General features: G+C 44.4%; 1 protein-coding gene across 3 annotated transcripts in view; it reads right to left on the bottom strand.

Moving 5' to 3' along the window:
- The window catches only part of LOC147012842 (dedicator of cytokinesis protein 9-like), a 230,821-nt gene that overhangs the window by 142,173 nt on the left and 76,074 nt on the right, over window positions 1-12,574 (bottom strand). For all 3 annotated transcript variants that reach the window (XR_015051080.1, XM_085854116.1, XM_085854117.1), the window contains exons 10-15: window positions 10,572-10,648; window positions 10,182-10,265; window positions 8,127-8,261; window positions 6,889-7,041; window positions 3,351-3,470; window positions 2,660-2,742 (exon numbers count right to left, since the gene is read on the bottom strand). Coding sequence is in view for 2 of the 3 variants with exons in the window: in XM_085854116.1 (XP_085710242.1) it covers window positions 2,660-2,742; window positions 3,351-3,470; window positions 6,889-7,041; window positions 8,127-8,261; window positions 10,182-10,265; window positions 10,572-10,648 (652 nt within the window). In the remaining variant the exon portion in view is untranslated. The remainder of the gene's footprint in view (window positions 1-2,659; window positions 2,743-3,350; window positions 3,471-6,888; window positions 7,042-8,126; window positions 8,262-10,181; window positions 10,266-10,571; window positions 10,649-12,574) is intronic.

Raw genomic sequence — 12,574 nt, forward strand, 5'->3', positions numbered from 1 at the left:
CACCATGGTGGTGTGTTATGGTCACCGCGGTGGAGTGCTATGATCACCTCAGTGGTGTGCTATGGTCACCTCGGTGGTGTGCTTTGATCACCTCGGTGGTGTGCTATGGTCACCTCGGTGGTGTGCTATGGTCACCGTGGTGGAGTTTTATGGTCAACTTGGTGGTGTGCTATGGTCATCGTGGTGGAGTGCTATGGTCTCCTCGGTGGTGTGCTATTGTCACCGTGGTGGTGTGTTATGGTCACTGTGGTGGAGTGCTATGATCACCTCGGTGTGCTATGATCACCTCGGTGGTGTGCTATTGTCACCGTGGTGGTGTGTTATGGTCACTGTGGTGGAGTGCTATGATCACCTCGGTGTGCTATGATCACCTCGGTGGTGTGCTCTGGTCACCTCGGTGGTGTGATATGGTCACCTTGATGGAGTGCTATGGTCACCTCGCTGGAGTGCTATGGTCACCTTGGTGGTGTGCTATGGTCACCTTGGTGGTGTGCTATGACCACTGCAGTGGAGTGCTATGATCACCGTGGTGGTGTGCTTTGGTCACCTCGGTGGTGTGCTATGGTGAACTTGGTGGTGTGCTATGGTCACCTAGGTGGTGTGCTATGGCCACTGCAGTGGAGTGCTATGATCACCTCGGTGTGCTATGATCACCTCGGTGGTGTGCTATTGTCACTGTGGTGGAGTGCTATGATCACCTCGGTGTGCTATGATCACCTCGGTGGTGTGCTCTGGTCACCTCGGTGGTGTGCTATGGTCACCTTGATGGAGTGCTATGGTCACTGCGCTGGAGTGCTATAGTCACTTTGGTGGTGTGCTATGGTCACCTTGATGGAGTGCTATGATCACTGCGCTGGAGTGCTATGGTCACCTAGGTGGAGTGCTAGGAACACCGTGGTGGTGTGCTTTGGTCACCTCGGTGGTGTGCTATGGTTACCGCGGTGGAGTGCTATGATCACCTCGGTGGTGTGCTCTGGTCACCACGGTGGAGTGCTATAGTCACCTCGGTGGTGTGCTATTGTCACCTTGGTGGTGTGCAATTGTCACCGTGGTGGAGTGCTATGATCACCTCGGTGTGCTATGGTCACCTCGGTGGTGTGCTCTGGTCACCACGGTGGAGTGCTGTGGTCACCTCGGTGGTGTGCTATAGTCACCTCGGTGGTGTGCTATGGTCACCTTGATGGAGTGCTATGGTCACCTCGGTGGAGTGGTATGGTCACTGCGCTGGAGTGCTATGGTCACCTCGGTGGTGTGCTATGGTCACCTTGGTGGAGCGCTATGGTCACTTCGGTGGAGTGGTATGGTCAATGTGCTGGAGTGCCATCGTTACCTCGGTGGTGTGCTATGGTCACCTTGATGGAGTGCTATGGTCACCTCGCTGGAGTGCTATGGTCACCGCGGTGGTGTGCTATGGCCACTGCATTGGAGTGCTATGATCACCTCGGTGAAGTGCTATGATCACCTCGGTGGTGTGCTATTGTCACTGTGGTGGAGTGCTATGATCACCTCGGTGTGCTATGATCACCTCGGTGGTGTGCTCTGGTCACCTCGGTGGTGTGCTATGGTCACCTTGGAGTGCTATGGTCACCTCAGTGGAGTGGTATGGTCACTGCGCTGGAGTGCTATAGTCACTTTGGTGGTGTGCTATGGTCACCTTGATGGAGTGCTATGATCACTGCGCTGGAGTGCTATGGTCACCTAGGTGGAGTGCTAGGAACACCGTGGTGGTGTGCTTTGGTCACCTCGGTGGTGTGCTATGGTGAACTCGGTGGTGTGCTATGGTGAACTTGGTGGTGTGCTATGGTCACCTCGGTGGTGTGCTATGGTCACCTCGGTGGAGTGGTATGGTCACTGTGCTGGAGTGCAATGGTCACCTAGGTGGTGTGCTATGGCCACTGCAGTGGAGTGCTATGATGACCTCGGTGTGCTATGATCACCTCGGTGGTGTGCTCTGGTCACCTCGGTGGTGTGCTATGGTTGCCTCGGTGGAGTGGTATGGTCACTGCGCTGGAGTGCTATAGTCACCTTGGTGGTGTGCTTTGGTCACCTCGGTGGTGTGCTATGGTGAACTCGGTGGTGTGCAATGGTCACCTCGGTGGTGTGCTATGGTTACCGCGGTGGAGTGCTATGATCACCTCGGTGGTGTGCTATGAACACCGTGGTGGTGTGCTTTGGTCACCGTAGCAGTGTGAGTTAGGGTGAGGGTTATTTTTCCTTCATGCGTCTGAAGTTCAGTTTAAATCTTTTGATTTGATGATTTATTTCACACTGTGGGGAAACTTTTAATAATCAGGTAAACTCAAAATCAACTTTAACCAGCTTTGAGATGGGCAAGAGTAAAAAATAATAAACAGGGCAAATGAGGCAAGGGAAAACGTTTTGTGAATTTACAGCAACATCCATGTTAACCCCCACACCACCCCAATAAGCACAACCCAAAAATAAAATAACGAATCACCCTTACTGAGAAGCTTCCTTTCACCATGGTAAAGGTTATAAGATAACTTGGTGAATATGAATATTTGTATGTTTGAGTCAGTCAACAATGTGACATTGTATCAAAGTGCTTTGTCACGAGAGCATTTTAATCAAACATGTGCAAAATAATAATGGCAGGATGGGAGTGCGTTAATAATAAATTAACGTTTGCTTTTCTTACCTGGCTGCCCAAGCAAAAGGCATGCGGTAATGCCCCAGGTGGCTGCACACGAGACGTGCCTGCTTCAGGACCTTTTGCGCAGTCTGTAGGGAGATAGACCCACACGTATGAGCGACCATTTATTTTTGATTTTCTTGTTAAGAGGAATGTAGGTGCCACTGCCTTTTGATGGGCAGCACTTCAATGTCCATCTGAAGTTGTGTTAAGGGCCCCACATATAGACCAGACCTATTAGGACATACAGATTACAACCTCTGAATGTCATTGATGAGTCAGCTTAACATTTTGTTGTTTCATCAATTCAACATTATAAACATTATCATTATCCTGGGTCGAACGAATCCAAATCCTAAATACACCTGATGTGAAAACAACCAGATGTGAACTTTGAACTTCTCAAATGCTTGTTCAGTATCCTCATCAATAGGTATTCACCATACCCACAGCTGAAGGTATCAGAACTTAAATGATCGTAACTTACTTCACTAAACTTGAAATCCTCCCAGGTTTTGCCTTTTAACAGTCTCTTAAACCAAATAAACTCTATTCTCATTCACTTCAAGGGCACTGGAGGTTCTGTAGTCTACAAAGGGGTTCGTAAGTCTTTGCGGATGCAAGCAGATATATTAAAGATGATCAATGCTGAGAGGGTAACCATGGCAAAAGCAAACGATGGAGAGAACAAACACACCTTAGAATCACCGGGTTTGAGGTAAGGCTCTGTACATTGAGCCACACTGCCCTGCAAGACCTTCTCAATGCGGGCAACCAAGAGGATGTCCGGATGTGGATCGGAAATGGTGAACACCGCCTACGGAATGTAGGGACAGATGAAGAGCTCACAAAGTACCCAGCAGGGTGCAAAGCCAAGGCTTGGCAGTGGACTACGTGCTCTTGATGATTTCAATTCGATGGCCAAAACACATTGATAATTCATAAATCTTGCATTTGAGACCTTAACAGCCACAAGCATCTGTGAAAAGATGATGCAGATAGCGTAATCATATACACTGTATAGTGTATAGTGTATAGTGTATATATATATATACTAGCAGGGACTAACCGGCACTGCCCGGAAAATGGGGAGTGGGGGGGGGGTGGATACCCGGTGCTGATGGCCTGGGTGAAATTTTCCCAGTGGTGGTTTCGGGACATGTTGGACATTGAAAAGCTATGGAGTTATGACCTCATGGTGGTTATCTTTTGTTTGCAGGCCAGGGGCAGCACTACTTGACCCCAAATCTCAATAAACACTTTATAGCAGCCTTTAGTGAACTGATAATGGACGTCAAGGGCAACGTGTTGTAGCTTAATACCTCGCCCAGATATTGAAGTCCCTACACTCAAAATGTGGGGCCTGTAGATGCTATGGTTCGGCCATGAAGTAATAACGTAAAAATAATGAAATAATAGGTAGTTTCACCAGAAGGGGGTTGATGGTGGACCATGTGCGCCCTGCAGAATCTTGGGGAGGGGGGGGGACCACAGAAAGAGCAGAGGGTGCAAAACTAGAAAGGAGAAGACAGAGTGACGATCAACCTGTCTGCGAAGATAGATATCATCGACCTCCATTGTCCATAGTCTCAGCTTCATCGTGGACCATTACAATAATCTCAAGGCCTTGGTTTCCATGGCATCAAGCTGAGCAAGTTGAAAGAGGTGCACCAGCCCAAAGGGGAGAGCAGTACTCCATCAAGCTGCAGATGAAGGCGTTGCAAGTGGATAGGAGTTCAGGCATGCCAAGGAAGGACTTTGAACGATGAAGGATGCCCACCCAGTCAGCGACAACGAATGGGACTGGGCCCAGAACACTGCCTTGGGGCACTCTAGCTTTGACAAGGAGAGGAGATGAAAGGATTCTGTTGAGAGAGACACATTGGATATGAGGGTAGAGGAAGTCGGTAAGCCATGTGTGGAGTTAGCCATGGCTTCCATAGGCAGAGTTTGGAGAGTAAGGTAGGATGCCAGATTGTATCAAAAGGACGAGATATGTCCAGAGAGGGCCCTGATCTCACGTCTGACATTGAAGGGTGACTCGAAGCAGCATGTCCAAGGACGAGGAACCCGGTCTGAAACCAAATTGGTGATCAGAGATGAGGTTGGTGGCGAAAAGGAAGAATTTCATATTCACTGTGATGATGGATTTCATGACCTTGCTGATGAAGGGAAGTAAACTGATAGCTCTGGAGTTGAGGGGATCAGTTTTTGCACATTTTTACGTCATGCAGTGATGTTGTTGGATTTCCAAGCAGATGGAAGATGACATCAGGCAAATGATAGGGTGAAAAGGGCAGAAAGAAGAAGTGTAAGAGCAGCAGGGAAGGTTTTTAGGACACGTGAGCTGAGGCCGTCCGGTCTGGTTGCAACATCAGAGTTGAGGGTTCAAAGAACCTTCTCCACATTCTGAGGTGTAAAAGACACAGAATCCAGGAGTAGTTGAGTATGACTGGGTTGGGTTGGGAAAGACTGGGTTGGGGGGGGGGGTTGGGACACAACATTTTGAAGCAAACACAGAATTGAAGCATTCAGCCTTCTCACGAGCAGAGTCAGCTGTGGTGCCATTTGAAGAGAGGGAAGGGATGGAGATTAAACAAGGTGCCACGAGGTTTTAGAGGAGAGAGACAAGTTTGAAAGTTAATTTTTGAGGTTTGACTGATGTTGGTTTCCGGCTCTCCTGAGAGTGGGCCGGCTATGTGGAATGGTCTGAGAATGCCTTCAGTCAGGTTTGCTTTCCAGGAAGAGAAAGCAAGTTGTTTCAGAGCAACTGCCCCACCACAGGATTCAGTGTGCCGTGGGTGGAAAGAGGGGTAGGATAACTGAAGATGAGATGGGATAAATCTGTGCATAAAAGAGAGAGAGCAGGTTTCTGTGGGAGAATTCCCAGGCTGAGTTAACATCAGGGGCAGTAGATATGGGAGACCAGTCCTGATGAGAGATGGCTGCTTGCAGTCCCTCACAATCTGCTTGAGTGAAATGCCAGACTCGCCGGCATTGAGGCCGCTCTCTGAGAATTTCCGAAGAGACGTTGCCTCTCACAAGCACATGACCAGATGAACCAATTGGAGCAGAGGAAGAACAGGAGACATTTGCAGGGAAGTTTGTCATCACGTCGAGAATGGAGGATTTGCCATTTGCCATCAATTTGGAGGAGACAATGGGGGAGAGAAACACCAAGTAGTCGTGGAGTCCTGTGGGAGGAAGTATTCTGTTAAAGAGATGATGTCTGGTTTTTCGTCAGTGGTCTGGGTTAAGAGATCTGTCCGGTTGGAGTGGCGACATCGGATGTTTGAGTTCCATGCAGTGATGGACAGAAGAGGAGGCATTGGGAAGATGCAGGATGGGGGAGAGGCTTTGCAGGGGCAAGGTGAGGGGGAGGCTTTGAAAGTCAGGTGAGGGGAAAGGTTTGAGCATGTGGGATGCAGGGGAAGATTCAAGTGTGTGGGATGAGGGGAAACAATTGACGAGGTGGGATGATGAGGGATGCAGAAAGGGTGGATATGAAGCTTTGAGGTGGTGGTGGGAAATGAAGCTTATAAACTGAATCTCATAAGTTTATAAAATTTGAATCCAATAAACATCTGAGCTTGCACCATATCCAATTAACAATGACATTGTACATATTATTATCATTGGTGTTATTATTATTTATCATGATCTCCTCATGCTATTAGGTGAACAAGGTGGAGACAAGATGATGCCATTCAACTCAGTCCACTCGCCTTTCGGCTGTCTATCCTGGGTTTGAATCCCAACCCAGCTATAAACTGTCATTCCAGTGTTTTACAGGCAGGATGATTCATAAAAGTGTGTGTCGTACCCCGGATGGACATTAAACTGGGCATCACATCTGCCGGCATTCGTTGGTAGATGTTAAATATCCTACGGTGTTGTTCGAGAAGAGTAGGCGAGCTATCGCCGGCACCATTGCAATTTTTTTCTCCAAATTCCTGCCCGAACCTCACGTTTCCCCTGGATCAAGGGAACGACGTGAAATGGATCAACCCCCAAGGAGGTTGCTACACCCCTTAGCTGAACATGTGGATTTGTAGACGTCGTAGAAACTCACTGCTGGGCTGCCCTTTCTAGATTTTTCACCCTAGGTGTGATCTATTCTCCCTCGGTTGAGATAGTTCTTTTGAATGTACCCTTGTATCTGCCTCTCTTCCTTCCTTTCTCCCCTGTGAGTCAAATTCCATTGTTGCAGATTATATTGTTTTCATATAACTCACCTGCAATTGACAATTGCTGTTATCGTACGTTTGCTGATCGCGAGGCAGGAATCCACGTGTAGCTGTAGAGTTGAGGTCAACATGAAAGTCTGCGGAGATCTTGCGGTTTGAGCGCATGTCATAGAGGGATAGAGAGACAAAAAATGGCTCCACCTGGGAGGTCAGCAAAGGGTGACAATGGGAGTGAGGGTGTCGGTGGTATCGGGGGAGAGGGTGAGGATGGCATTGGGGAAGTGGGGCATGTGGTATTCAAGGACACAGGAAATATTTCTGTATGATTAAAAATAAACACAAAGTGCAACTTTGCTTCTTACAATTGTGTCATTCAGCCTGTGAAGGAAGAAAGGGAAGTTACAGTGCATGGTTCAGATGATTTCCACATTCACAAAAATTAATTATATTATTGCTGGATATTAAAACGATTCAGAAAAAAAAACATGTTCTGAAAACAATATGTGTGTTCGGGATAAAAATGGTTTCCTCCGGTAATAAAGATCATTCACATGCAACACCGCATGTCATCTATCAATGGACGTTTGATGTTTCTCACTTCTCTTTGTCCATCACACAAATGGATCTTTCGTCATTCAATTCATTCATTCCATCACATTTATGTGTTTGTCTGGTTGTTTTATGAAGTTTGTCATTTCGTAAAACGAGAGGATATTCAATCGTATCGATATCAAGATACCGCAAGACGTCCTTAGGGTGTCAATATTAACGGAGTAAATCATATTGAACGTTATAATTACAGAGAATAATAAACCTCATAACACACCAAAGCAAATATAAAAGCGTAATTATGAATGAATGAATCAAATGTCTAAAAAGCAACAGAAACTCCTAATAAGGATACAGGAAACCTCACACGGTGGACCGGATTTGGTGACATGCACAAACAAGTGAATAAACCACATTTCCATGGGGGTTCGTTAATTCGCTGTTTAAAGGTTTGTTTCTGTAGATGTTGACATGAAGTGATAAGAACACGACAACGATCAAATCTACAATGAGAGTTTTAACACTTAAAACACTTTTCATGTTAAAAGAACATTTTCACTCACAAGAAAATTTATTTGATTTCCAAGTTTTAAACATTTTAAAACCTCCATAAAACAATTATATAGCTGTTAAAAGTCGCACTAAGGCTCCTTTAAAGCGATACAGGCCTAAACTTACAACAATGCAAACGAGGTGGTAACAATTGTGGATGACTGTGACATTGCTTGCGTACATACGTTGTACATCGCTCCACCTTCTTCGTTTTCTTCCAATGTGGCCTGCAGACCAAGCCGGAGCTCCTTGCAGCTCACATGAAGTCTGCATAGCAGTCGCCGTTCACTTCCACCAACTGAACCCTCAGTCTTAAGCACCTTGAGCCACACAGAAGCGTAGCAGAGAGGGCAGACAGGGGAGAGAAAGACAGAGAGAAAGAGAAAGAGAGAGAGAGAGAGAGAGAGAGAGAGAGAGAGAGAGAGAGAGATAGAGAGAAAGAGAAAGAGAAAGAGAAAGAGAAAGAGAAAGAGAAAGAGAAAGAGAAAGAGAAAGAGAAAGAGAAAGAGAAACAGAAAGAGAAAGAGAAAGAGAAAGAGAAAGAGAAAGAGAGAGAGAGAGAGAGAGAGAGAAAGAGAGAGAGAGAGAGAGAGAGAGAGAGAGAGAGAGAGAGAGAGAGAGAGAGAGGAGGTGGGTGGGAAAGAGAGAATAGAGAGGGTGGTGGGGAGGGGGAAAGAGAGGGACAGAAGGGAAGAGAGGAGAATAAGAGAAGAGAATTAGCAAGAGAGCATAAGTCTTGTACTTCAGCACTACTCGCTCATTATTGTAAGCACAGTAACATGTTATATGTACCACGCATGCCCTCAGTGCTCCATCCGCTGTTTGTACATAATTTGCCACTTTTTGCACCATGGACGCCCTCAGGCTGATCGCGTTTGTGTTTACGGGTTGTCATCACCTCAGAGGCTCTTCAGGCATCCTTGGATACTAATGGTAATCTATCCCTCATCTTGCTCTTTTAGGGTACTGCCCCCGATGTTCTCTCCATCCCCTCCACCCACCCCCCCCCCCAGTGTTCTCCTTCCTCAGGTTTTCTCTCCATTCCCAATGTTCTCTCCACCCCTGTTGTTTAAAAAATTTTTTTTTAACCCTACCTCCCCATTTGATTGTTTTCCTAGACTTTGTGCATTCCATACTGGCCAATAGCATTGCAGAATAGTGCTAATCATTAGTTATTTATTAGTCTGTCTTGTTTAGTTTCTGCTCTTGTGAGGTTATAAGAAATTATTTGTTTGTAATCAAGTTGGCTTGACTGCCTCCCTCAAAATTGGACTGGATTCAATTGGACTCAAAACAAAACCACTAGGGAAGTTGTAAACAGGTATCCACCTGATTGGAATGGTCACCAGAGCTCGCAATTATAAGGAATACACCCTCGGATCATTGCAAAAAGCCGCCCGAGGGTGCAGGATGTTTGGATGGTTTCAACTTCAATGGCATAATATTGATAGAATTCAGTGATTTCATGTTAAACATTCATCAGGGGATGAATATTAGTCGGAGGCAGCGACATTGCATGAGTGAAGTGAATTTGACTGCCAGTAGAGAATGATGAAAAAATAGCAAATAATGAAATGATTATACACATGTACACAGAAAAATAAGGAAATACAATAAAATAAATAACTTGGAGACAAAACAAGATGAACATATAATCTCACATTATATATTCAACCTCCTTGTATCAACCTCCTTGACCATTTAGATGAAGTCACCAAAAAACACCATGAGAAAATACATCTATCGATTCAACTCAAATCGACTAATTCTCTGGGGAAAAAAAGAAGAAATTGGGCAAATGGAAGAAGTTTAGCTTTTCTGATGAATCTGTATGATGAATAGGAAGTCAAATTGTGAAGAAAATGAGGCATTGCCAAGACGATGAAAGAAAGACATTGGTAGAGATGTAGCTGACGGACTCCGACATTCACAGGGGATACATTCCTGAAAAATGCCACAAATGTTGAATCTGCAAATGTCGGGGAATTGTTTCAATGGGGAAAAAGGGGGATAGGTTCCTAGCGGTTCATGATTCATAAAGGAAAATCAAAAATCCTGCAAAAATGGAAATAAAAAACACGAATACGCCTGTGAAAAACCGTGAAAACGCAGATACGTGAAGCACAGGGTCGCAAATGTGGAAGCAGGTCACATTTTATGAAGTGCAAAATAAGTGGGGTCCGCGAATGTCAGGGTCCGACAGTACACTACGGTTGATGACCGAGCAAGATGACCATTACCCGTGTCTCTGCATCCAGTGTAAATATGTTAAGGCGGCCATCCTGACGTCTCTGCCAGTTGGTCTCAGCTTGACTTCTGGAATCCTGCAACAAAAAGGGCGAATATAAATCTGCATTTGTATCGAAGCTAATATATAGTATAGGGAAGCCTTCCATGTGCAATCTACATCTCCTTGTACCATAGTGTAGCCATGCCTTCTCATCCGCCCGTATCCGATTTGGCCCACTTTGTTTGTTAAACATTTGCCATCCGTTGTTATGCTCTTCCATGAGTCTCAACAAATGCATTAAAAAAACCCTTGAAGTTTAATTCATATTACATTCTTGTTACGTAAAGGGAAAGGTCAGGTAGAAAAGTATTCTGCAAGGAGGTCAGGGTTTCACACTCACGGGTGCAAGCTCAAGCTGAGGCCAACTTTCTGGTGGCTCGAGTGGTGAGTCAACAGCATCTGGCCTTTTCTCTTCATCTGAAAATGTATGAATTGAAATCCTTCAGCAGTCATGAAAGTCAAAGTAAAGAGGCACCACTTGCTTGAGATTTCATTGCTTTTGATATCCATCCACATTCCCCAATTAAGTTATAAAGTTTTGCGATAGGCACTCCCGAATCAGATTGAATTCTGGTACATCCATGTTGATTGGACGGTGCACCATATGATGCAACTCGCTTCCTGCGAAGTACCAATCCGACAGTTTATCACAGGGTCAGGAGTCCCAGATGAGGCATCTCAAAAGTAAGTGCACTCACTACCTGTGCACCATTCTATTGGACCATAGATCATAAGAACGTGGGATCATGCGGGGTCATTAAAGAGCAGTAGCAGTATTAGTAGTAGTAGTAGTTGTAGTAGTAGTAGTATGATAAACATAAAGGTGGTAGATACATGTTTGATATGAAATAAATGTTTTTTTTGTTCAGGAAATGCATATTTGATTTGATAAAACAGGTGTTCTAGTCAGGTGGCTTAGAGACAAATTTTCCCTTTATGGGGACAGACCGGATAAAAGCACCAATTTTTTTCCACTTGTTCCTTGATGCATTAGTTATGATATTTTGGTAGGACCCATCTAATCAGAGCATGCTGAGGATATCTAATCAGCTAATTTGTCCATCTGTTTGTCTGCCCATCAGATCAGCCATTTTCTTGCGATTCAAATGGTTACTGCCCTGAAAGAATCGAACTAAGAACATCTATCTTATAGTAAATTTGGATATAACCACAGGGTATGACTATTATAATCTCAGATAACCTTGACCTATATTTATGGCCAAAACTAGGTCAAATTGTGATAATTTATATATTTTATTACTATTCATTTATTGAATTTTGATGGTTATTTCTGGATAACCCATTTAACTATTCAGTTTATGTATATTATTAATGTTTGCGATAAAGTAATTATATTAGGTGCATATAACAGGATTATCAACACTGTTGAAGTCTGTCACATGGTGACCCTCAAGGTAAGAGGGGGAGGGCTTCAGAGATCAGTGCTACAGTATTTTTGCTGGGAATTTCCTGTCAGAAAATGTGTTTTCCTGATACTACTGTTACATAGGACTACAGTGGGTTTTGCTGTGAAGATTTGGATGTTGTAATACAATTTCTACTTAAAAGCCTTTGAACATTTTATAGAACATGATGTAGATACCATACAATATCCTTCACCACCATAACAGATGACAGGGAAGAGTTAGCTGGATTGCTGCTGTCTTTACCAATAGTAATCCCTGTTGACATCATCAGGCCATGTCCTAGAATTATTACATCAGGTCATGACCTATATTCCTATAGAAGAGCTGAGCATTAAACTATTAAAGGAATGACCAACAGTGCAGGCCTCATGATTTAGAAAGTGTATGCATCTGGGCTATGTGTCCATATTCTCATCCCAAATGGTTACTTTGTAATGTGAAACTAAACAGTCAGAGCATACTGAAAAGCCTATAGAACTATACTATGTGTTTTGGCTGGCAACTATCCTAATATGTATCTAATTTAAAAAAAAATCTATGAAAAGCTCAGAAAATTCCCTTTCAGACCAAAATATATACATGGGTAGGGTAACAGGGGGCATGTGCCGAGTGCCCTCCTTTGGATTCACCTCTATCTATATGAAAGAACTAAGTTTATTGCTTTAAGGGGGTTGATATTTTTGTTTAAAATTAATTTCCACCCCCTTGGTACATACACCATACAATGAATTAAGAAATGTTCACCCACCCTGTCCTCCTGTCAAACAGTTAACATATTCATGTCTTTTTGTGACAAGTTTAAATCAGTTGCTACTGACTGAATGTGAAATGAACTGCAAAATCATGAGTTCATTAATATAACATTTGAATGCAGAATATAAGTTATCATGACATGTCATCGGTATGTTATAAAGTA

Source organism: Eptatretus burgeri, chromosome 14, assembly GCF_056783735.1.
Source record: "Eptatretus burgeri isolate ZD-2024b chromosome 14, Ebu_testis_v1, whole genome shotgun sequence".
NCBI classification, from domain to species: domain Eukaryota; kingdom Metazoa; phylum Chordata; class Myxini; order Myxiniformes; family Myxinidae; genus Eptatretus; species Eptatretus burgeri.